The sequence below is a fragment of the Patella vulgata genome, chromosome 1 (genome assembly GCF_932274485.2).
Source record: "Patella vulgata chromosome 1, xgPatVulg1.2, whole genome shotgun sequence".
NCBI lineage: Eukaryota > Metazoa > Mollusca > Gastropoda > Patellidae > Patella > Patella vulgata.
Window position 1 is genome coordinate 41801080 of NC_065879.2, and position 27191 is coordinate 41828270.

Consider the following 27191-nt stretch of genomic DNA (forward strand, 5'->3'; position numbering starts at 1 on the left):
TTTTGTTAAAGGTAGGAAGTGTTTATTTTTATATGCATTTTTGATTCAAATTTGGTATCCGAGCTTGTTATTTTGTTGTTGTTTGTTTAGGGGCCGGGAGTTCTAACACAACAGATCATAAAGTGTGTCATTCAGTTAGTCATGCACGGTCGCCTGCGTTTGTTGCGAACTCCAGACTGCAACTATATGGGAGGCGTGCTACACCAATGCGGTTTGAGGCTTTCTACAATTCCCATCCTGTAATAAAACAAATGGGAAATCTTCTGAAACCCCTTCTAAACTATCGCTCTAGTCATCTATAAGTATTGGTGGGTATCGTACACGAGGTAAGGTATGCTTACTGGTTCGATACCTCCCGACACCACTTCTTATTCAAGAAATTAATATAGCTTACTCACTTTGGTCCTGCTATTGTAATTCTATATTTTTGAAATATAATATCAAATATAATTCATTTTTGAACGTAAACTGTTTCATTATTTTGAAAAAACAAATAATTAATCAAGGTTTCCTATTATCACTTTTGCACGAGTCTTATTTATATTTATCTAATCCTATGGTGCTACTTATGATATGATGTAATGAATACAGCTGTATTATTGTGACTTGTAGAAAGAGACTAAGCCGACAAGTCGACATCTCGACGTTACGACAAAAATAACACGATGTTACGACAGAATAAAGTGTCGTGTGATTGCGTCAATACTGTCGTGATGTCGTGTTGTCGCGTTATGAAACGGGGGAGATTTAATATGGCCACTATCAGCCACCATAGATTGACTATGGATGTACAAGATGTCTCCAATGGCTTATGACTTTTAGTTAATTGATTGAACGTTTTTTTTTCTTCGTCTGATTCAAATATTTGATAGAAATTAGTCCACTGGGTGTATTCTAAGTCAAACCAGGTATATCAATAAAACAGCAACATGAGAGCAGTAACATGATGGCGACCACTAAATATTCATGTACTTTAAAGAGCTCCAATTTATGCAGTTACTCATTAGTACGAATTGACACGATGCATTATAGCTCGTGACAAAAAACGCTGTTACGATCTCCATACCTGGATCTTGATTTGGATGCCACTGACAACGGTTACGATCTCCATACCTGGATCTTGATTTGGATGCCACTGCCAACGGTAGATGATCGGCTGATCTTAAAGTACATGTGTTTCTAAATTAAATTGTCAGTTAAATTCGATACCAAGGTTTCGCACGCTTGTGTTAGGGTTAATTGTTGAGTCACACACAGTTAGTTGAATCTGCTCTGTTTTGTACGTGTTAATTTTGGACATATCATTAAAAATTCAGTCTTGTCTTCATTGCATTTTCATAGTAAGGGAGCTTCTTTCAGGTTGTTTTGAAAATCGCGTACAAAATTTCTACTATGCTAGATGAGTGGACAGTGGTGCCCGATACTCTGAACCTTGATTCTTAAGTTGCGAGTCCCCTTCCCAACGGGGGTGGGGGCCGACAAAACGTCGAAATTTTGAGTTTAATTCGACTTTGCGTACAACAATCAACTCTCATGCATAAGTCGACCAACTTAGATGTCGCCAAAAACACTGCTTAAGAAGACCCCGACCTTCCCCCCCCCCCCTTAAGAACACCCCCTTTACCCCCCACCCCCACCCCCTGAGAGATGAGTTAATTCGACTTCGCGTACAGCATTATTGTTTTTCTTAAAAGGTTAAAGTTTCACTATTGGTCCGCTAGAACATAACATTAACTTAAGAACGCGAAATTAAATCGGCAAAGTTGATTGTTGTACCCAAAAGTCCAATTAAACTCGAAATTTCGACGTTTTGTCGGACCCCCCCGCCCCCCCACACACGGGAAGGGGACCCGGAACTTAAGAATCAATGTTCAGAGTATCGAGCACCGCTGTCCACTCATCTAGCATAGTAGAAATTTTGTAGTCGAATTTCGAAACAACACGAACCTAGCTCCCTTACTATCAAGAAATGACTGGTCATCCAGCACTTGATATCTTCAATACACTTTGAAAGTTGTTTGCGTTTGGTGTTTTGCGTTCAGTGGACGGAATCCCAAACACAGTTGGGTATCATCTGCGTAGAGGTGGAAAGAAACGCCATGTGATCTAGCTATATCTCCTACAGGTAAAGGGTGTAATGTAAACAGTATGGGACCAAGGTCGGGTCCTTGTGAAACTCCAAAACTCAATTCAGACTTTGATAACTCAGCGCCATTGATCACCACAGCTTGGAAACGGACAGAGAGATAAGATTTCATCCACAAGAGGGAATCATCGGTTATTCCTATCCGCCTGTCTGCTTGCAACAGGAAGTCATGGTCCATCGTATCGAAGACAACTGATAAATCTAATAAAACCAATATGGCCGCCCCGTCAGAATCAAGATTCTGGAGAATGTCAGTCTGCACACATAGTAAAGCAGACTCAGTAGTGTGTCCTAGTTTATAAGCAGATTGTGTCAGTAGCATGGTACAATAGTTATTTTATGAATTTGCTGCTTTATAAAAACATTTGGACCAGGACCTGGGCCCCAAGCGCTACTCTTCCTGTTATTCTTGTTCTTTTCCTTGGGGTGGGCAACGCTCTTGGCGAACTTGGAAAAATGCCGAAGGCTCGGCCAATTCAAGTACGGACGACATGACACATGCTTGTTCCTTGGGTAATTGTGTATCGAATTGTTTTGAATTGTTTGAATTGTTTTATATGACGTCACAATTCCAAGAAGTCTGTCGTGATGTTACGCTCAGTTCCTGGCTGTTTTATTTTATGACTGTTTTTGATTTTTACAGTTCAACTGTTTACTGCCGTTTCTCAACATGAACAACAAGAAAAACAAAAACAAACCACCGTGTAACGATAAAAGCAAAAGACGAGAAGAAAAGGAAGAACAAATTTTGCAAGAGGTAATCTATATCGTTTTGAAAAAGCGCATTAAAATTTCAAACTTGAAGGAATACGTAGACTTGCACACAAGCTGTCTTACTAAAACAAAACCACTTTGGTCCAAACACTACTTTCTTTTGATTTCACGCTGCTATTGTTATTGTTACTGAATATTTAAAGGATAACTCATTTCATTTTTATCTTTGGAGATATTTCAAATAAATAAAGAAAATGAATATTGTTCTTCTGGCGTATTAAGGCTTTAATGTTATAAATTGGTTCTAATTACACTACCAGTGCTAGTCAAGGAAAGTTAATGATTTTTCGTAAATAATGAATAAATACTTTTTTTAAAAAATGAATAGCAAAATACAACGTAGGAAATGGGTGAAAGAAAGACGAAAATGTGTAGTAAATTAGTTCCATTGATCAATTAACCATAACAAGTATTCTGTACATATTTCGTCTATTCGATGTATTGTAGTAGAGTAAAATACCTACAACCCTATTACAAACATTGTATAATCATTTATTCATAATATTTAGTATTCCGTTTATATGCATAATTTACCTGTAAGTCAATCGTTCAAGTGTTCGGCGACACGTTAGCATGCGCTAAATAAATTACCCGTACACGTTATATTGAATAATATTACTAGAACACAATATGCATATTAAGACTTCGTCTCGTGATGCCGTGTGAAGTATGTATTCATGTACCGTAATTATTAGCAGTATTGCATGCATTAGCTTTTATATGAGCCGACCCTACAGATGAATTATGTATATACTATGATCTATATGGTTTGAATCCATTACGCGCTAAATCACGATTAGTGATACAGCGCATCGTTTTTTTTCTGGTGTTTTACGTCCACTTCCACCTAAGGTGATATCGTAGACACAGCGCATGTTTTAAGGTGCCTTATATGGACACAGATCACCAAATATTCCTACGACGAAACAAGGGCCAAAGCTATTTTTAGTCTTCCTCTCCCTTTTCCTTTTTCCCCCTTTTGCATGGCGATTTTTGTTGACTTTTTGGTATAGAATTGAGGAAAAGGGTTTGAAAATACATTTTCTGCCAGGTTTTGGTGAATATTCATAATTTTGATGCGGAAGGATACAAGAGTTGAGAGGTTGGTTACGTTGAAATGTAGGGCCTGAAATTGCATGTTTACTTGTCTCTACTTCCAGCTTGTGTATCTCAAGTTTTTCATGAAGAACCTCATACGTGCTTTTGGGCAAGTGGTTGCCACATGTTGCTCCATCTGTGGTAGAAAGCGTTCTACCCAACGAAAATTTGGGAAAAAGTTAGAGCCGGTCTAAGATACGAGAATTAACATTGGAGTCAATGGGGAAATCTTTAGTGATCTGTGTCCATATATCACTGCCATAGTCTTGAATATCAAGCCCTCCCAGAGTGACTTGTTATTCAAGACTATCTTTGCGAGTACAACTCATAAATAATTCCCCCCATCCCCAACCTTTTTATATTCTAATATTCGATGCTTAAAATTATATAATTGTAATCGAATATTTTATCTATTTTGTTATGAAAATTATTTATTATTTTTATATGATAATAAACAAAAAAACAGTACATTACACCACTCAACTGATGCTGTTCTCTCATTTTAAGATTACCTTAATGTATCCTGAAAGTGAGGTATAAACGAACCTTCACAGTATTTCTATTAGTTCAAATTCTTCGTATTTTCCGAAAAATAAATTAAATATCTTGTTATTTATAGAATGTCATTCATTTTATTATTATACATCCTAATATCATGTTTGTTCTAGTTTAAAAATAAAATTCAGGACAGTTTACCACCAAATTGTGATGATTTGTATCTGAAAAAATGGCTAAAAGGTAAATGTTTTGACTTCAGTGAACAATATTTATTCAGATAGCTGACCGTTTTGCAAGGGTGGGTCAAGGGTGGTACTTCAACCACCTAAACAATTATGTTCTCTTTTTATCCACTTTTGATAAAAATATAAAATAACTAAACGAAAAAAAAAAAAAAAAAAAAAAAAAATAGCGAATTTATTACTAAAGAACGGCAGATGACCCTTAGACGTTAAGTTCATCTTGACATTTATTTTTATAGGACGACATTTCAGTACTAGTAATTTATTTCTACATACTATTATAGGTCAATTTTATGACGTGATTTTGTGTACGCACATACTTCAAACGATGTTACACAGGAGATCGATGTGAAAAGGGATGCAATTTGATATGTTTCGATTTCATTTTTCTTTTCTTTTAGTAAGGGAGTTCACTTTCAAATCATTAATTTCGATTTTTTTTTCTGTAAGCCGTCATTTTTTTGTCAAACCCCCAATTAGAAAATCCGTAATAAACATCGATTTATTCGAAGCTATATAACTGGTTAATGTGGATGTCCCTTAGAAATCTGTATCTTAATCCCATACTAATATCATCTGAAAAGCTATAATTCATGATACTTTTTCGAGGAATTACAAAGTTTCTTTCGATTACGGTTGTCTCACGACAGTCATATGATTATATTAAATAACGAATTTCTAAATGGACGATATTTTAATTGGAACTTTCAGACAATATATAAAATATAATGTTTTGATTTGCCTCGATATAAATTTACTTGTCTCAACGAATATTATATAAAGTCGGGGACTTTTTCATTAAACAAGTGAAAATTAATATATAGCTTGTATTGTTTCTCTCGGGAGCCACGGTGGCTCCGCGAGTAGGAAGTTGGCTCGCTAACCTCGAGGCCTCAATATGTTCGATTCCTCGTTGGCCGAAAAAGTTCATCGATATTCTCCGGTGTGGTTCACCCTTGTCAGTGATGTAGGACGGGGGACCTGGCAAGGGACAACGTATAGTCGTTCGAATGTTACGAAAAACTGAGATCGTGTGTACACATTGGCATGCACGTAAAAGAACCCTTGACAGTTGGAATTCGAAGTAAAATTAGACCATAGTGCCGCTGTCCGGACAAAACTTCCTTCATAGCACACTGCATGGCGTATGCCCGTCTTCATTAGCCCAATAGGAGCAGAACAATAGGACGTTAAACCCCATTTCATTTCATTTTCTATATTGGTTCTCTGATTTAAGCTCGTCGTTTTGATGTGAAGAAAGCAGAGGATATGTATAGAGCGGTAAGTAAAATGTGTAATTAATTAAATTAATCATAGTGCCATCAATTCAGCATCTCACAGCACGCAGACTTTTTATTGCAATATGGTTTAGATCTTGTACTTTTAGCGACTCTGTCGGTGACCTTGGTCCATAATTATCTTTAACCCAGAAGCAGGGGCTTAGGACATCATTTTCACTTCATTTGATTATATGTGCTCTAGATCCCCCCACCCCCAATCATGAATTACGTGGCCTGGAATGGGCCATCACAGTCGTTATCTGAAATTTAACATTTAATTTCATCAGCTACATCGCCACAACCAACAAAAAGCCACAACCAACAAAAAACTAAAATTCACATGTTTCATAAAATAGATTAATAAATGAATTTTATTATACTTTCATTCTGTGGATGGCTTAAACCGATGTTGTGTAAGTCTCTTGGGCACTGGCGGTCGACTATATGTGCTGTCACATGAACCGAGAACTTCCCAGACGCAACCTTATAGATGGCAATGGATTGGTTGGTGGGAGTTTACCATTGGCTTTGATATTATCTGCCAGTCTATAGTGAGTGGACGACTGGCAAAAAAAAAACAAAAACAAAAAACAAAAAAAACCCCAAAGAACAAACAAACAATTTCTATAGTAATTCTATGATAATGTAAAATGGTTGTAAATTTTAATAAAGGTTTAATAAACAGTTATAGATCAAGACAAACGACTATAATCTAAAACATTAATCCGTACACTAAATAAATTACCAGTTTGATTACTTTTCTTAATGTTAATCTAGGTTATTGACTTTTTATATCCCATCCAATTATTACACAATTGATTTTATGAGAGTATTCAACTTAGAATGGTTATTCATATATATATATCTAATTATATATTGACCATGGCTTAGTCTCGAAATGACCTAGTATTTGTCAGGTGGACGTTGAAACCCATTTCTCTCTCTCACTCCAAAAGTAATTTTTAGTCTGCCGTGATTTGATGAAAGAGTATATGTTTTTTTTTTATGTAAAACAAATAGTTTGCATGTATAGTTTGGGACAGATCTATCAAGCCACCATTTCCTGACTTGTTAAGATTCCGTATTAATTATAAATTGTGGTCTTCTGCAGTTCAGCGGGCGATCGTCAATATCTTGGATTTTGATTAATTAGTAAACTTTGAATATCGTTATTCAATGAAGTAAATTATATTTTTTTTTATTGTTGAACTTACTAATGTATCTTTGACTACGGTAGCAATACATCTGAAACCTGGAAGATATTTTTAAATATCGCATCAATATACATCCGTTAGCATCAGTCAACATGGGTTATTTTGAGGAAAGGCTACTTACCAATATCAATACACACTACGCGTGAACATATTTCATGAGTATCCGTTATAAAATGTTGATGAGTTGCCGTAATAATTAAATTTTGTCTGCCCTATACTAATTCCGTTAATAAACCGTCGATAATCTGTCGATGTTATTTAAATTTTGTCAGTCTGTTCTACTCATCCTCGTTACTAATTCGTCGATGATAATTACATTTTGTTAGTTTCATGTTGTTTCCACACCTGGGTGTTTTAACTCGTTTTTGCAGTTATACAACCTTTCCCACACACTTGATGATTATTCAGAGGCGGATCCATGATTTTCGAATAGTGTGTGTGTGTGTGTGTGGAGGGGGGGGGGGCAGCAGGAAGCATTCCAAGATCAAAGATTCTGCAAAATATTCAGGCCGTGGATATGGTCTGGTTTGTGTTCGAAGTTAGAGAAATCGTTCATTATGTTTATGCATTTTGGCACCATTAGGATGTTGGCACCCCTCCGACGGTATGTCAACAAATAGCTATATATTTATCTACAGGTATATTCTAAATTTGGTGTTAAGCATTGCGCGTAGGGGTCTTTAGCAGTGGGAGGAAACCGGAGGAACCGGACAAAACCCACTCCTTGTCACGTACAACCGGGGAATCGAAACCACACCAGTTAATTCAATGACAGACCTTATGATACAGCGCGCACGAGCTAACCATTCGACCATCCAACCCCCCACCTTTTCCAGAAGACCATGAGAACGAAATGAAATGAAATGAGGTTTAACGTCCTACTTTTCTGCTTCGACTGGGCTAATGAAGACGGGCATGCGTCATACAGTGTGCTATGAGGGAAATTTTGCCCGGACGGCGGCGTTAAAGACTGCTCTTACATCGAATTCCAACTGTCAGGGATCTTTTACGTGCACGCCAATGTGTAAACGGGACCTCGGTCTTTCGTCCCATCCGAACGACTAGACAATGTCCAAGCCAGGCCCTCCGTCCTACAAAACTGACAAGGGGAAAACACCGGGAGCACCGGGAGCGATCCCGCGACCTCCAGGCTAGCGATCCAGCGTCTTACCCACCTTGGCCCCCCCCATGAGATCGAGATAAAAGTCATAGGGGGTATAGTTTTTAACAGATTTGTTTTCTCAAGCTTGTGAACACGATAGTGGTCAAATTTCTCGAAGGCATCCTTATAGTATTTGGTCAACATACAAGTTTTCATGTCGGACGACTTGCTGTCAGTGGCTCTCTCTTTGTCGAGACCTAGCTACTGAGTGGGCATATTCCCAAGCTTTGTGTATAATTATATTTTCTTCGATTCATTTGACGTTTATCCTGTCAGTGTTTCTGTACTAGGATGAGATTGCGTGAGCCCACGCTGGGTGTGATCAAAAGACCTACAAATCTAAAGCAAATTCATGTCAATCTTTGTAGTTTAGATTATGTCACAATCATTATGTTGCAATCAGAAAATAAAGTATATATAGAATCCAACGTGTTTTACTGAATGATTAGAGGTTTTCAATTTTGCGATTGGGTCGTAATTTTAACGTATCGTAAGATCGAGTTAAAGAGACATTACCATTTTCAACAAGAAGACAAATATAATTAATCTGGATTCAAAATAACGTTAGATTTAGCTTATTATCGAAAATCCACTTACTTATAGAGTAAAGCATTCTGTACTAACGAGCGTCAGTTAAAAATGCTAATCTCCTCGTATGGTTTGTCCATTACATTTCCAATTATGCACAAAATATGTTTGAACACACCAATGGATATTTAGTGAGATGCTAAACGGACATATTCATATACACAATCAGGTTCAAGACCAAAAAGTAAAAATATCTTCGGTAATATATATACATAGGAATTATACTTTAAACTACTTAATACCGACAAAGCGTTAATTACCATGGGAGGTGTGCTAATTGTATGTTGGGGAGGTTCAGGAATTTCCAGAGTCCACAATGGCCGCTTTATATAAATGAGTATTTTAGGGAATACTAACCCTAACCCTTTTTAGAGGAGTAAAAGCTAAACTGGATCCAAGTTCAGTCTTCTAAAAAGAGTTAGAGTTTGTATTTATTCCCAAAAATACTTATTTATGTAAAGCGGCGATTGCAGACTCCGGAAAATCCCGAACCTTCCCAACCGGCCTACATATACCAAGAACAACACATCCCACAGACAAAGTGACTGTCCTGGAAACGGGATAAAATCTAGAATCTTGAATGAATGTACAATTCGGTATTTAAAGAAGCTAGTATCTAAGGATTAGAAATACATTTACACAATTAACAAATGTGGGTATCAATAAATAATGAAGATAAAGAGGAGGTTCGGCGTGAGTATTCGAGTGTTTCCGCAGATACGCCACTGTAAAAGTATTCGCATACAATTTGATATTTAACTTCCCTTAATCTCAAGCCGTTGCTAATTATCTATATCACTGTGTAAATAAACTCTCCGTGTATATATTTTCAGTTCTGTAATATAAAACACAACGTGTCCATTAAGTGTATCTTTAACAGAATTATTTCTTTTAAATACGCAGAAGTAGTCATTAAAATCTCATCAGGTCCCGTTCTTTACAATGATTTGTCGACTTGCCTCGTTTGTATTCAGTATTTTCAGATAATATCGATAAATCCCTTGTGAACTTTTGACAAGAAAAATATTTTATTTTTTAGAGTCATCTGACCAGGAAGAAACTCGGGGTCAACACAATCTTAGATAACTACAAACCCCCAGAGGTAAGTGATAATAAAGGTTTTTTTGGTCAACTCGGAAAACCACACAACGTATTTTCAAGATCTACGCATCTACTACTGTATGACCTTAATTATAGATAGTAAGACAAGACCAAGTCGATCACTCAGTCTGGTTTTGCGGTTTGAAACAATACGTTGTTTGGTTTGCTTACATTAAGTGGCGTGGCTTTGGGGTCATGAGAGGAGGAATTATATTGATATTCAGCCTTCAGCGATATTCCGTCCCGTACTTACCTAGGATAACCCCGTTAACGTGCTGGAGACTACAGTTTTTAATGTTTTTATACGCCCACATTTTCATGTAGACGTATATTGTCGTCGCCCCTGTCCGTCCGGACGTCCGTCCACAATTTGTTTGTGGAGACTCTACAGGTCACAATTTTATCCAATTTTGACGAAACTTGAAATATAGGTCAATTTCCCCAGAATCTCGGTTCCTTTCAATATTGGCATATATTGGACCATAACTTCATGAATTATGGCCCCTTGTTGTACGAAAAATCACGTTTTAGTAAAGGTCACAATTTTCATCTGATTTTGATGAAACTTTAAATGCATGTTTATAACCCAAAGATCTTGGTTCCTTTCGATATTCGCTCATATCGGATCGTGACTCCCTGAATCCTGAATTATGGCCCCTGATGGTATGAAAATCTCTTTTTTTTAGCTTGTGGCCACACTAGAGGTCACAATTTTTATCCGATTTTGATAAAACTTAAAATGTATATTTATAACCCAAAGATCTTGGTTCCTTTCGATATTCGCTCATTATCGGACTCTTATTTTCTGGATTATGGCCCCTGATTTTACGAAAAATTTAATTTTTAGCCTGTGGACCCTCAAGAGGTCACAATTTTGATCCAATGTTAAAAAGGTTTAAATTTATCACCGTTACACCCTAATGGATTTCGTGAAAATCGGACCAAACTGCTGGACAAAATGGCCGCCCCCTCTAGAGGCCATAACGTTTATCCGATTTTGATGAAGATCTAAACTGATGTTTATATCCCAAATATCTTTACCCCTTTCGATAATCGCACATATCTGAACGTAACTTCCAGGATTATGGCCCCTGGTTGTTCGAAATATTTTTAGCTTGTGGACCGTTTTAAAAACCGTTTAAATATATCACCGTTACACATCAATGAAGGTTGAGTTCGAATTTCGTAAAAATCTGACCGAATCAGCCAGACAAAACGGCCGCTCCTTGTACGCAAATAGTGTAAAAGTATATAATACCAAGTTTGTGGACTTTCTAGAGGTCACAGTTTTTATCCGATTTTAATGAAACTTAAAATATATCTTTATATCCCAGAGATCTCAGCCCCTTTCGATATTTGGTTTTCAGATCATGACTTTCTGGATTATTGTACGCAAAATCGCTTTTGTTTTTAGCTTGTTCTCTATCCATCTCTTGCAAAACGTGGTCGTATCTTGCCTGGCAACCACAGTGACGCACCAGGACTGTGGAGGATTAAACCTACTGCTTTTCAAATTTGGTGGGAAGCATTGGAACCAGGAAGGATGAACCCTGTTTATCCATCTCTTGCAAAACGTGGTCGTATCTTGCCTGGCAACCACAGTGACGCACCAGGACTGTGGAGGATTAAACCTACTGCTTTTCAAATTTGGTGGGAAGCATTGGAACCAGGAAGGATGAACCCTGTTTAATTACGCAATCACTGATTGCGTGTTGTTTTAGCTATTGGGGACGAACTTGATGCACAATATTCATTTTAACCGGCACGCGGTTACACTTCCCTGGGGATCTAAAACACCTGAACGAATGAGGGCATTGACCTGGTTCGAATCAAGTCTTGGTTCTGATGAGCTTTCATTAGAAACACTATCGTGAGAACAATCTATAGCATTATTACGATCTGAGGTGAGGTCCTCTGAATAATCGATTCATTTCACCTTTAGAAGTTTGCAGACGATATGTTCTGATGCCTCCGTCGCGACTTCTGATTCTTGAGATAACTCGAGCATGCTGTCATTGGAGTCTTCGTGAAATAGTGTGGGAAGATATTCGGTTTCCCAACGATTCCAAAATTGTTCAAGAATCTCACGTTGTCGACGGTAACAGGAATCGAAAGACTTAAGTTGTGCTGGAGCTTCATGGAGCTGTTCTAACGATCGACCTGGAATCAGTGACATTGGATCAGAGCCGGTATACGTGAATGGTCGGGCAATTCAGATGACGTTCTACATCAGACAAGAGAGTAATCCGATTACGTGCATATATCTTCCAGTCATAGCTGGGTCTAGCAAGCCGTGCCATAACTATGGACCTGTCAGTCCATAAATTAACTGCAAGGTGACAAGTTTGGCAAGTAACTGTGCCGCAACAAGCTCAGTGATGAAGCATTGGCGAATCCACACAATTGTGTTTTGATGACATTAGTTATCTGAATCTCCTGTAATTTTCAGAGTTTGCTCTCCTAGGCTATGTATGCGGTCTGTACCTTCTCAGCAACCAGGTCACCCGAATCACATTGTTGCTTCCATAGGTCCTGAACTATTATCTTCATATTCTGTAAAGCGAACAGGCAGACAAAGCCGAAGACATCAAAGATGGAGTGGAAGCGACTTACTATGGTAGGCGTCGAAGATGGATTCATTCGTGACTGGATGATGAGGGAGGAAGACACGTTCTTGACTAAGAGCCCCGTCAATTTCTTCTTCACTGAGCTTCATTAGCTTAGGAAATCCCTTCTGGGCATAATCTTCCATATCTTTGCTGTATTTCTTTAACCGCTCTGGTGATCTGAGTCCCCGAGAAAAGGCTATGCTACTTCATAGCATCCCTTTTGATGGTCAAAAATGACACTCTCTCGGAATTTCTGTTGAGCAGTTTCCTCCCCGTTGGTTAACGTTGGGGCCGGCGTTTCCAGACCCCAAGATGCAAGAGGCATGTTCCGTTCATCTAGTTTCAAAATCTCTTTTTACCTATCCATGACAAAACAAAGTCAACCATCCTCTTGATCACCAAATTGCTCCAGGTGAGGTAGACTGGAGAGAGCAAACGACAAGATGTTATTTCTTGCAGCTTCAGGTAGGCAGTATGATTAGCCCCAAGGAGTACGTAGACACGAACTTGTTGATTCAGTGAACGTGCAAGTAGATGACTTTGAAATACTGCAGAAATGTCAGTTTTCAAATGGACTGGAGAAATTGTATCACAGACTGGGCCTTCGCTAATCACGGCTTCAATACGAAGTGATTTCCCGGGTAATAGACAAAGTTAGGACTTAGATTGGCTGATAGGAGTCAAAACAAAAACAGTTACTTTGTTAAGTTCTATCTTCAAGCCACCAAAACCAACAACTACCAAAGGCGTCATCTTGTTAACAGGCAGACGAAGTTCATTCTCTAAAAAAGTGTCCAATCTAAGGTTAAATATGCACTATTCCCCCTTATGAGTAATCTTCGATTGGAGTACCGATAGAGCCACGCATGACCGCTTTGAGTGTGACTGGGTGGCATTCAGAACCGTAGTTAAAGAATCGCTACTTGGCAATAGAGGATGCTTGGCTCAAAAGACTACTCGACATACCTACCGGCCCCTCTTCAGGAACTCCAGAAGACCCACCTTCATCAATCTGATCCACAGTAGCAGATTTCCCTCTGTGAATCCTGAACCACCAGAATGGCCCAAATATTTCTTGCTCTAATAAAGTACAGAGATGTTTCCTGGATTTTATATTGCCAGAAAGCTGTCTGAGGAGCACCGTACCATGGTAAATGTCCTCATAGAACATGGCGTTACAAATGAACGCAATTTCGTATACAAATTGGAAAGTGTCGCCCACATGTAGAAAATGTTGTGAGCAACCTTCCTCCACAGATGTTTCATCCATGGTGACGTATTCCTCGGAAGAATCATCATTGGCTTTGATATATTCCGGTTGGCGACAAAGACTGTAGCCCCAGACTTAATTCTTGATGTAAGAAACCAAACCGACCCCATTAACCTTCAAACTGACGATCCACAGATAACGTAATTTCAAGTTTTATTGATGAGAACAGAATTTGTAGTAGGGTTCACACACGTTATTTAAACAGTTTCAAAATACAAGGAGGGGTGCAGGATTACAGATGCACAGTTGCAGGTTTCAATCTGAAATGAATAGATGTATATCTAAGTAAACAATTTAAATAGTTAAACATAATGTATGATATTTCGACAAGAATGTATAAACAATGGAGAAATGAACGTTTTCTATTTTAGAACTTCGGACGTGAAATTGACAAAAATATTATTAGGAGTGTCTTTATCAACAAATAGCACTATCACATGATAAGTTCGTGTAAGAAGTCTGTTCTCAATCAGCACACGCGAACCGGTCTAAGTACGGTTTTTATGATTTCTTTTTCAGCTTAACATATCATGACATTCGAAATATTTATCTTGAATTCAACACAACGTTTGCCCGTCTAGAAAACATGTGAAAAGGATGACTTCCGTTGAATACTGGCTGTTGATTAATTACGCAATCACCGATTGGCTGACTTAAAGGACAATATTGGTGCCAGTCATTATCACATATGTGATAGAGCTGGTTGAACACATTCCAAATATAATTTTAACACGGAGATCATTGCTACGATAGCTGAGTAATACAGGTTTCCTGAGTCGGAAGTGACGAACGCCAAAGGAAAACACGAGTCATCTCTCTATATAACTGACTGATGTGACGAGTGATAACAGATATACGGCCGAATTTCTGCTCACTAATAATTCCTTCTAAGACTAAAAGTTGATATATGGGACTGTAAGAGGATACCTGACAATTCAATAAAGTAATTGAATGTCATTAGATAAGAGAACACGAGAAAAATAGAAATAGTCCGTACATTCCCTTGTTTATATTCATTTTATTTTATACCTTATAAAAACATGGTAATGCACGGACTTTTTCTGTTTTTCTTTCGTGTTCACTTATCTGGTGGCATTCAATTCTTTTTATGAATTGTCAGATATCCTCTCACAATCTCATACAAAAACTTTTGGTCTTCGAATGAATTATTAGTGAGTAGAAATTCGCCCGTATATCCGTTATCACTCGTCACATCAGCCAGTTATATAGAGAGATGACTCGTGTTTTCCTTTGGCGTTCGTCACTTCCGATTCTAGAAAACTGTATTACTCAGCTATCGTACCAATGATCTCTGTGTTAAAGTTATATTTGGAATGTGTTTAACCAGCTCTATCACATATGTGATAATGACTGGCACCAATATTGTCCTTTAAGCACCAAGCGCGATTATCATTGCATGGTAATAATGACACAGTTCACTGATTGTTGAACAGAGACAGTCTACGAAATGGGTTAGGTCTAAAAGTTAAGGCCCACTACATATTTGGTCATAGGTCACGATCATGGGGGTTAACGTCCGCTTCCACCGAATCACATCAAACAGAATATCGTTATTTGAAAAGATCCCACAACCGCGAAGACAAACGATACAAAATTTGAATTATAAGAAATGATAGCAAATAGGATATGTGCTATAACCACATTGTCTTTTTTGTACATCATTTTTATTATTATTATATAAATATATTCGGGTATGCTAAAGCACATAAAATAGACAGGGCCATCATAGCCGTAGTGCACACAACTCTACAATGTTCTGATTCACGTTGTTCCTGTCAGACTCAAAATAAATGGCCATACAACATGGAAAAGTGTGGGTCTTTAGTTAAATATGTAAAACGTTTCTCAAATCGGAAAGTCATTGTTTGCTTGTAAGACTCAAATAAATAGAAATACAACATTTGATTCATGATTCTGATAAGTGTTCATATTTTTTATATAATTTATTGTTCAGGGTCCGTTTGCTCAAAACTGATCGTTATATTGCTAACGTGTCGTTTGTTAACGGTCCGTTAAATTTCTGTTGCTGGAAAGTCATCCATTATCTAACGGCGAACGGACTGATTAAAGTTAATCCAAGAGAAGACTGTTTAGTCATAGGCCGATTTTTTAATTTATAAATTCAAAGTTCATGTATAACAACTTCATTTAAGTTAATATTAACAAGAGGGACAGCTGTGTAGCCTTCATGTAACACTATAAAAAAAATTCTATAGAATACTATAGTATTTTATAGGAATTTTTAGCATAAATCTGTAGGAACAATTGTAAGATTTGCACTACAAGAACTGTAGAATATTGTGGACTGTTATGTCCTACAGCGCCCCCCCCCCTCCCAAATTATGTAGAATACTATAGAATTTAATCCTATAGGAAATGGGGTAGCCCCCACCCCAACCCTCTAGAGTGTTCTATAGAATTATATAGAAAACTACACTAGTAATCAATAGGCCTTTTTGCTAAGGGTATAAGGGTATACTTCGACGTACAGCCGATAAACAGATAACGCAGCCCAACACCTTCGTTAAATATAACGGCAAGTTAACGATAACGGAGCCCAACACCTTCGTTAAATTTAACGGCAAGTTAACGACATTTTCAAGTTAACGGAGCTACCAGCAACAGACTTTCTCTCCTTTATTAAAGATAATGATCCGTTAACTCCATGTTAACGAGTCATTATAAGTTGCTGGACGCCTTTCTTGCTTCAAATATTATATTATGTTATTATTTAGACATTTATTTACAAGCCAAGGCCTTATACTATGGACAATTGAATGGCTTGGGTATTGATCTGATTCGACGATATCCGCCATATCTGCGTTAAACATTAATATGACCGGAGATAAAAGGCCTGAAAAGTGAGATTGAGTTTATTACCATGGCAATGGTACTCGACAATCGAGAATATTAACTCTCGGCTGAGTTTTCATCTACCAATGAATGATTGCCTATTTCTTGTCAGAACGTCCATAACAGAATTAAGTAATTGACAGAAATAGTCAATATTCATTTTTATTTTCTATTCTCTATTTAAACTGTAATAGCAAGAACGGACAGCCCTATATCTGAATCTTACATATACAATGTATCTTTAACAACAGGAGAAAAATACGCGTTCTACATGATCGCATACTGCACACATGGCACAACCGTTACCGTTTCTCATAAATATAACCGCAAAGTGTTTGTTGAATGTAGATCATACTGTAAGTTGTGTTCGATAAAAATTCAAAATCTTTGGTAGGCCTACAGCGTCAATTGTATCACACTTTTTGTCTAAAACAGAATAATTTTTTCAGGTATTAGAAAAGTATTTAACTGGTGGTCTGTGTGGTCATGATAAAGAAGGTTCACCAGTTCGAATAGAATTATATGGTAAACTCGATATGAAAGGATTAATGTACTCAGCGAAAAAAATAGACATGGAAAAAACCAAACTTTTACAGTGTGAAGAAATTGTACAGGATTGGAAAGAACAATCCGTCAAGGTAAACCTCAAGTGGGCTGTATGTTAGTTATGATCTCAAGAGTGTGTTATGAGCGACGTAGGCGCCTAAGAATAAAATATGTCAAAGAATACAATATAACAGCTGAAGAAACAAAACAACAGAAGGAATTAGCGCTAATGCCTTCTGTTACGTGTCTTTTATTCCTTTATTGTTTCCGTAACGCTAATTCCTTCTGTGGTTTTGTTTTTTCAGCTGTTATATTTTATTCTTTGACATATTTTATATGTTACTATGTTATTGTTTATTGCTTGCAATGTCTGTGTTGTTTTCGTGTCGTGTCCACGGGTTTGTTTGTGTGTAGTGCGGTCCTCCTGTACTTACCATTATAAGTACTGATACCACTATACGTCGTCATACAACTAACGCCTTTATTTTATACAAATAAAATGAAATAGGGTTTGACGTCCTACTTTTCTGCACCGACTGGGATAAGGAAGACCGACATACGCCATGCCCTAACAGCGGCTCTACGGCCTACTCTTATTTCAAATTCCAACTGTCAAGGTTTTTTGTACATGCATGCCTATGTTTTTTATTTTTGTCCCATCTGAACGACAAAACATTGCTCCGCGTAAGGCCCTCCGTCGTACACCACTGACAAGGTGGAATCAAGCCGGAAATCCCGATGAACTTTCTCAGCAAACACCAGGATCGAACACGGGACCTCCAGGTTAGCGAGCCAACGTCTTACTCACTGAGCCACCACGACTCCCTTAATTTGATACAACTGACATTGCCCTAAGGTACTTTGTTGTCAGTTTCATTTAACGGAAAGTGGCGTGCTTTTACACATTTTAGAACAGGCAATGCCATAATATGTATGTGAAGTTCCAATGGCTAACAAATTTATTGTAAGCTTCTTATAGAAGTTCGCCTGTCCAACCTCGTGGGTTTTCTCCGGGTCCTCCGGTTTCCTCCCACTGCTAAAGACCCCTACGCGCAAGCAAATTATTGAAATAAAAAATTAAACTCTCTCTCTCTCTCTATTATAGAAGTGATCTGTTTTAAAGCTAGACGATTCTGACAGAAAATGTGTTTAAATATGGAAAGTAAACCGTGATAGCCTATATTTTTAATCACTATTTAATCGCATGTCCCCATTTGTAAACACGACAGCCTTTTAATCGCGCATGTGGTAGTATAGGCCTATCGTGGCTCAACGTCCGCTTTCACCTATGTTGATATCGCTGGCAAAAGTTTCACGTGGCTTTATGAGATCTCGGATGAGTTTGAACTTGAAAGAGATTCATCAATAATTATTCTCTGTGTTTATTGCACCCGACTTAGTCAAATTGCGTCAAATTGGGCCTGTGGACGCTCTAGTCTATATTTAGATTTTATTGATACTTGTTGCCTAAAATTCATGAGATCTCAAATGTGTTTGAATTTGAACCAGATTCGTGAAATATTTCTGCGGAGTTACGTTCCCCGACATCTTGTGGTGGCAATAAAATATCAACTGTTTTTCCGATATTAATTAAACATACATTATGCAAGAGCTAAATCTGATTATTGCAAGTCTTTATTTAGGCTTCAGATGTCACAGAAATTATAAATTAGATCTTTATTTACACAACAAGCACAAAATCAACTCTGTAGACCCACGGATGACTTGGATTCAGCTTGGATTTAAACGGGATTTCGTTGAATGATTTAATTTTAAATGGCGTCGTGAGCGGAGATTAACCGTTACGTTGACGTCATACACCCGGATCGAGGCTAAATGATAGAGTGTACGAAGCGAGGCCGCTGTTGAGCGATGCCTTAACAAATGGCATCTAAACTATTTAAAGTGCAATAAACTAAACACAGATAATGACAAATTATACAATTCCTGGAAACCGTGTGTGTTACGTTATCATTTTCTGTAGGCCTATGTAACTTTGTACGCAACCGATTAGTCACGTGGTTATTAAAGTAGTGTCATGGCTTCTATCTGACTTGTGTTATTCTGCTGTCCACGCCTCAAATGGGCTCACATCATTTCTGACTACTGCAAAGACATAACGAAACATAGTGGCTGGATATCAACTATTTCTGATTGCAGTAAGATACATTTTAGACACTTAGCTGTCGTCATTTCTCTGTGTGAGCGTCGTATAGCTTACCGACTAAGTACTGGCGAATGTTCGAGAAGCGTGTTGACATTTCTAAAAGTCTGACGTCATTCAATGTTTTTCCCGCCTTACTATTCTGCATATTGGTATGTTCACTAGTAATATTATTCCGTAAAATGGCTGAAGCGGATAATCCTGTCGATGGGGGAAATAATGATCAACGTGGTCCAGTTGTCAATGTTCCACCGCCGTCAAAATTGTTTTTAGGAGATAACCCAGTTGAGAACTGGAAATTATACAAACAAACATGGTCAAATTACGCAATCGTTGCAGGCTTACAACACCAGTCTGAAGAATATAAGAAAGCACTTTTTCTACACAACTTAGGCAGAGAAGCACTGCTAATCTACAACTCATTTGAATATACACCAAATGAAAACCAAAACAGTATAGATGTTATTCTTAGAAAGTTTGATGAGCATATTATTGGATTGATTAATGAAACTTATGAGGGGTTTGTGTTCAACAGTAGAAACCAGAAATCTGGCGAGTCAATAGACAATTATATAACTGTGTTAAAAAGTCTCATGAAACCTTGTAACTTTTGTAATTGTTTATCCGATAGTCTTCTTAGAGACAGAATTGTTTTTGGCGTGCTCGACAAAAATCTGCGTAAACGTTTATTACAAGAGAACAACCTTAAACTTAGATCCTGTATTGACATCTGTTGGGGTCAAGAAGCCTCAAGTCAACATATGAAAACTATTTCTGATGTAGCATCATTAGAGATTAATAAGGTGTATAGTGGATCTACTAAACCAAAATTATCAATTAAACAAAAGTCATTTCATTCTTAACTTAAAGAAAATTCTTCAAGACATAACTTTAAGACTTTAGATAAAGAACTGTACTGTAAATTTTGTGGAAGACTACATGTTTTCAAGAAGTCATTGTGTCTTGCATGGGGTAAAACATCTGGAAAGTGTCATAAACTGAATCATTTTTCTGAAAAGTGCCCATATAGAAGTCATTCTACTGCTCAGGTCAACACAGCAGAATTGTACACTGTAACTGAATCCTTATTTTCTTTAGACAGTAAACACATTTATGTGCATATGCTATTAGATCAGCAGTATGTAAGATTCCAATGTGACTCTGGTGCAACTGTTAATATTCTGCCTAAACAATACGTTAAAGGATACTCCTTAGAAAATTGCTCTACAACTTTACGTATGTGGAATAAGACTGAAATACAACCTATAGGGAAATGCTCTGTCAAGCTTGTTAATCCAAAATCAACAAACGAATATACAGTAACTTTTATTATTGTCAAAGAAAATCTGACTCTGTTATTAGGAAAACAAACTTCTGAAGATCTTGGAATTATAACAGTGAATTATGAAAAGTTTAATTCCGTCTCTGCTGTTAACTCTGCAATTTCTGTCGAACCCCTAACAGAATTTGCTGACGCATTTGAAAGCGATAAAATTGGAACTTTACCTGGAATAGTACATTTTGCTATAGATGATACTGTACAACCTGTTATCTTCCCTCCCAATAGAGTACCTATTGCTCCTCAGTCTCAGGTCAAAGACAAACTAAATGAATTAGTTAAGTCTGGTGTTTTAGTTGTTCAAGAATCACCAACACCCTGGAACAGTAAGATGTTGATTGCAACAAAGAAATCTGGAGAACTTCGTGTTTGTTTAGATCCTCGTCCTCTGAATAAGGCTCTGTTACGTGAAAGATGTCAACTTCCTGTACTTGATGACGTTTTACATCAATTATCTTCTGGTGATCAACCCTCTGGTGGAAAATTGGTTCGAGTATTTTCCAAGTTAGATTTGTCTAATGGATACTGGCATTGTGTCTTAGATCAAGAATCAAGTCTTCTGACAACGTTCCAGACTCAATTTGGTCGTTATAGATGGTTAAGATTACCTTTTGGTACTAACGTTAGCTCAGAAATCTTCCAGAAACGTTTAACTACTGCGTTAGCTGGTTTAACTGGTATTTTAAACATTGCTGATGACATTGTAGTATATGGTCAAGGCGAATCTGATGAAGCTGCCAATTCTGATCACGACAGAAATCTCGAGAATCTTTTATTAAGATGTCGTAAACTAAACATTCAAATCAACAAAAACAAGTGTGATTTTCGTAAATCCGAAATTACATTTCTAGGTCATGTTATATCTAGTGATGGTGTCAAGGTCGATCCTTTGAAAGTGAAAGCCATAACTGAAATGCCCAAGCCTCAAACCGTTGAAGAAGTAAAACGTTATTGTGGTTTCATAAACTATCTGTCAAAATTTATGCCAATGTTGTCTGAAGTCATTGAACCTATTCGCAAACTTATGCATATAAACAATGCCTGGAATTGGTCAACGGATCAAGACCAAGCTTTCGCTAAACTGGCACATTTAGTCACTACAGCACCTGTATTGGCATTTTATAACCCATCTGACGAATTGTTTATACAATGTGATGCTAGTCTGCATGGCATTGGAAGTGTTCTACTACAGCATGGAAAACCAATCGCTTATGCAAGTCGGTCGTTAACTGAAACTGAAGTGCGATACGCACAAATCGAAAAAGAAATGCTTGCGATAGTATATTCACTTGAAAAATTTCACCAGTATACATTCGGACGGTTACCCCATGTTATATCGGATCATCGACTATTAGAATCGATCATGAAAAAGTCTGTCTCAAGTACCTCGTCGTTTACAGGGTATGCTTTTGCGTGCTGCAGCTTATGATATCAAAGTTTCGTACTTAAAAGGTTCTGATATGCACATCGCAGATCTTCTATCACGTTCATTTTTAAATGGCTCCTCTGAAAGTGAAAGTAGTAACTTTGAATCTGTTAATACCACTGATTACCTTCCTATGAGACCTGAAAGATTCAACAAAATCGTTGAAGCTACCAAAAATGATAATGTGTTACAGTTATTGTCTGATATTATCTTAACTGGCTGGCCTTCTGAGAAATCACAGTTACCTCACGAACTTTACCCATATTTTAGTTTTCGAGATGAACTTACTGTCGACGATGGCGTAATTTATAAAGGCAACTGTGTATTCATTCCTGTAACCCTCAGATCTGAATTTAAGAAACAAGCACATATGTCGCACATTGGTATTAATGGCTGTCTAAGAAGAGCTCGAGAATGTATGTTCTGGCCTGGCATGTCCAGCGATATAAAACAACTTTTATCATCATGTGAAATTTGTCATCAATACGAAACCTCACAACAAAAAGAAACTCTTGTTAGTCACAAGATACCTTCTCGCGCATGGCAAAAAGTAGGAGTAGATCTGTTTGAACTTGATGAAGTCAATTACTTAATTACAACTGATTATTATAGTAATTTCTTCGAAATAGACCGTCTTGCGAATACTAGAACCTCTGCAGTCATCTGTAAGCTTAAATCTCATTTCGCACGTTACGCAATACCATGCGAGTTGGTTTCCGACAATGGTCCCCAGTTTTGATCGTTCGAATTTAAACATTTTTCTGAACTTTGGGATTCTGTGCACACAACAAGCAGTCCTTACAATAGTCGCTCAAACGGAAAAGCTGAAAGTTCCGTTAAAATAGCCAAACGTTTAATGCGTAAAGCCAAAGACTCTAATGATGATCAATATATTGCGCTACTTGATTTCTGTAATACTCCTTCTGAAGGAATGTCTACAAGTCCTGCTCAACGTTTTCTCCACCGTCGTACTCGCAATTTACTACCTGTGAATTCATCGATGTTACAACCTGCTCTCAGTTCACATCGTGATTTTGTTGAGTTACAGAATCAGAAACAAAGACAAGCTAAATATTATAATCGTTCTGCCAAGGACCTTCCAGTATTACATTCAGGCGATGTAGTTCGTATTAAACCCTTTCGCTTAGGTGATAACTTGTAGAAAAAATGGGAAGTGATACGTCGATTGAATAAACGCTCTTACTTGGTGCGAACACCTGACGGAACTTTTAGACGTAATCGTCAATTTCTTCGCAGATCTAATGAAAGCTACGAATACGATACTTCTGATGTATATGTTCCTTACACGCGTAATCAGTAATAAGGGGATTTTGCTCATGTCCCTAACCAAGAAGAACCTGATCAACCTCAACCAATGAGAAGGAATTTGAACTTCACTCGATCCTGTAAAACCTCATTATTTGAAAGACTATGTAACATAATGCATGCTCTGTGTTTATTGTTTATTTTATTTCTAATCATTTATTTTGAGTATTATGATATGAGATCTATTTCTTTCTGAAAGGAGAAAGGATGTTACGTTATTATTTTCTGTAGGCCTATGTAACTTTGTACGCAACCGATTAGTCACGTGTTTATTAAAGTAGTGTCATGGCTTCTATCTGACTTGTGTTATTCTGCTGTCCACGCCTTAAATGGGCTCACATCATTTCTGACTACTGCAAAGACATAACGAAACAGTGTGATGACTAATACAGACGGACAGGTTTTCTGTCTTAATAATATCAATAAAGATATTTTTATTTCCCCAATAGGCACGACGCCACTGGTGTATACCTATAGATTTATCGTAATTGTATTATAATATTATGTCCTATATTCAATTGATTAAATGCATGCCCAAAATACAAGTAAGAATGAAAATTTACCCTCTCACTCATTTTGTCCAATTGTTATAAAAATCCAAAAAGGTAAAACACAAATCCGGATATGATGACAGCAGACAAAAGACAGCAGAGATTATGAAGGTGGAGTTAACGCCTGTCATTCAACGGTCGGCCATACTAAGAATCGGTGAAGATGGAATTCAATCCCATTTCTAGTCAAAAATTACGCTGGTGATAACTATGTTCAGAATAAAGTAATTTGACTGAAATTTTCAATATATTCTGCTTTCATCATCTATTTTTGAACTGTTATAGCAAAAATGGCTAACTCCTTATAAAAATCTCCCATAATATATTTTTAAGTAAATATAGCACGTTTGATGTTACATTTCAGACACCTTAAAGGAGCTAAATCGCTAATATTTAGGACCTAGAAATTGACCCAAATGGGTCGAAACGCATATTATAATGTTATCTGATTGTATATAAACTGATTTACATTCAATTGTTTTCTGTTTGACTCTAATTTCAAATCAGTTATGTCCAGCGAAATACAGCATGTGTCTCAACCCTATAGCAATTTCTAGCGTCTGGTTATTCAGGTCTATTAAGCAGGCTCTCCAGTTGAATATGTCTAGCCTCGTTCTTTCTGGTCACTTTTTGCAAATGACGCTAAAACATACTATGATACACGATTCGTGTACCAATATTGGATATCAGAAGCCTGCCTTTCCTGGTAAGATCACAACATCAATGTTGATTTGAATTGACAAATAATTCGTATTTTCAACGTGTAAGACTTTGGATGATATTGAGTTAGAGACTTAGCTACTTTAAGTTGAGTATTTTCCATCGGAGTTTTTTTCACGAACCAATTCTATAAAATGTTTACTTTAATTTCAGCTTGGTCGACATGTAGACCAATTAACTGTAATATTTGATATGACGGGAGTCAGTACTAAAATGCTCTGGAAGCCAGGTAATGTAGTTTTAATGATGATGTGGCCAATGAAAACTATTTACTAATATACGTATTATAAATCAAAAGAGAATATAAGTCTAACATAATCACATTTTTCTCGATGACAGCGCCGATAGAAATAAATTTTCTCTTATGAAAATGGTCACAAAACATTGCGATTTAAAACCTGCAATGGTGACTTGTGGTTGTTAGGACACTTTGCTCCATTCTTGGCCGCCTCGTTCTTAAATCCATGGGGTGGGTGGATGGCCGAATGGTTAGCACGGTCTGTCATTGAGTCGACTGGCGGGGTTTCGATTCGCCGGTTGTACGTGACAAAGAGTAGGGTCGCTTGTCCAACATCGTGGGTTTTCTCCGGGTCCTCCGGTTTAAAATAAAATTGAACCATGTGTTAGTCCCGAAATGACCTAGTTTATGTCGAGTAGACGTTAAACCCCATTTCTCTCTATCTCTCGCTTTCTCTCTCTCTCTCTTAAATCCAGACCTTTGCCAGTACGAAAAAAAAACCAGCCCTAGAAAGGTAATTGTTCCATACCCGGGTCCTTACCCCCGAATCCGCACCACACTCCATTTATTGTGATATGTATATTGTTTTAGGTTTACAAATGTATCTCCACCTTGTAAAAGTTTTAGAGGATAATTATCCCGAAATGATGAAAAGAATGTTTGTTGTGAATGGTAAGTTTCTTATGATCTGTGACCGGCGAAAAAAAGAAGTTTTTCGAAGTGTGAAACGTGAACATGGATACAGCGTCGCCTTAAAACTTTTACTCGAAAGGACCATGAACTTTGCGCATTATCAAAATGGTAGTTGTTGAAAGTAAATGTGCAGTATAGACCCGATAGACATGGGCGTCACACATGGGGGAGGGGGTCCGACCCCTCCTCCCCCAATTGTTTTTCGGGGGGGGGGGCTGAATATACTGTGACCCCCCCCCCCCCAAAAAAAAAAAAAAAAATTTACATTGTAGGCCCAAACTCCTATTTATTTACAAAAATTATTAGGATTAGTTAAGATTCTATCTGTATAAAACCTGTACATATCCCAATATGGTTTATACTGCTAAAATAAAATACAGAGATAATCATCCTGGAAACATGTGTGAAGTGAAAAGTACCTGTGTTCCATAAAATTATGTCTAGTTAGCCAGTCAGTAATATTTTGTTAATTTTTTTCTGCCATTTATCAGAGTGAATCGCATGTAGGTACCTAAAAACATTACCGCCTAAACCAAATATTTATCGCCCGCTCAGCCAGCAACGTAACCATAAGGCTTGGTAGACAGCATGGCTACATGGTGTTTGTTTATATTTTTTTAGGGGTTTTAAAAAATGGGTTGGGGTTAGGGGTTAGGGTTGCGGCCCCCCCCCCATACATATTTCACGGCTACGCCTCTGCCTATAGATGCACTCCTTGAAGATCATTGCTCGTTATCTCCCTTTACCACAGACACGTGAACAATAGCGTTGTCCAACCAGAGGCCGCGAACCAAACACACTCAAATCAAACATAGAAACCTTGACATTGAACGAACCATGATTTTTGCAACTCGATTACCACAGGTAGACATTTTAGCTGGAAAGCGCGAGACTTGGTATTCGCGATGATATTTTTTATCTAGAAATCTGAGAGGTACCCAGCTTGGTCAGTAGTCAGTCGAAATTAGTGACGAAATATGCAGGGTATTATGTGAAGCGCTTGATAAAATTGAAGATTAGCACACTGCGGCTGTACTATACCGTAAACATCCAAAAAACAGCAAAAAAAAAAAAAAACCCCACCGAAAACAAAACCACAAAAGTAAGTCCGAAAAGGTAGTTTCGTTCGATTTTCACGAAATTAGAACTCAACCCGCATTAGGGTGTAACGGTGATAGATTTAAACGTTTTGTTAAAATTGGATAAAAATTACCTCTAGAGGGTCCACAAGCTAAAAACGTGATTTTTCATACAATCAGGGGCCATACGCCAGGAAGTTACAGTCCGATATACGCACATATCAAAAGGAACCACGATCTTTGAATTATAAAT

At 37.6% G+C, this 27191-nt stretch overlaps 1 protein-coding gene across 1 annotated transcript in view; it reads left to right on the forward strand.

Moving 5' to 3' along the window:
- Positions 1 to 2794: 2794 nt before the first annotated feature.
- Positions 2795 to 27191, forward strand: part of LOC126827247 (retinal-binding protein) — a 37301-nt gene continuing 12904 nt past the window's right edge. Inside the window, exons 1-7 of the mRNA XM_050556509.2 lie at positions 2795 to 2903; positions 4687 to 4756; positions 5996 to 6039; positions 10042 to 10104; positions 17306 to 17494; positions 25082 to 25157; positions 25758 to 25838. Of these exons, the coding sequence (XP_050412466.1) occupies positions 2817 to 2903; positions 4687 to 4756; positions 5996 to 6039; positions 10042 to 10104; positions 17306 to 17494; positions 25082 to 25157; positions 25758 to 25838 (610 nt within the window). The 5' untranslated portion in view covers positions 2795 to 2816. The remainder of the gene's footprint in view (positions 2904 to 4686; positions 4757 to 5995; positions 6040 to 10041; positions 10105 to 17305; positions 17495 to 25081; positions 25158 to 25757; positions 25839 to 27191) is intronic.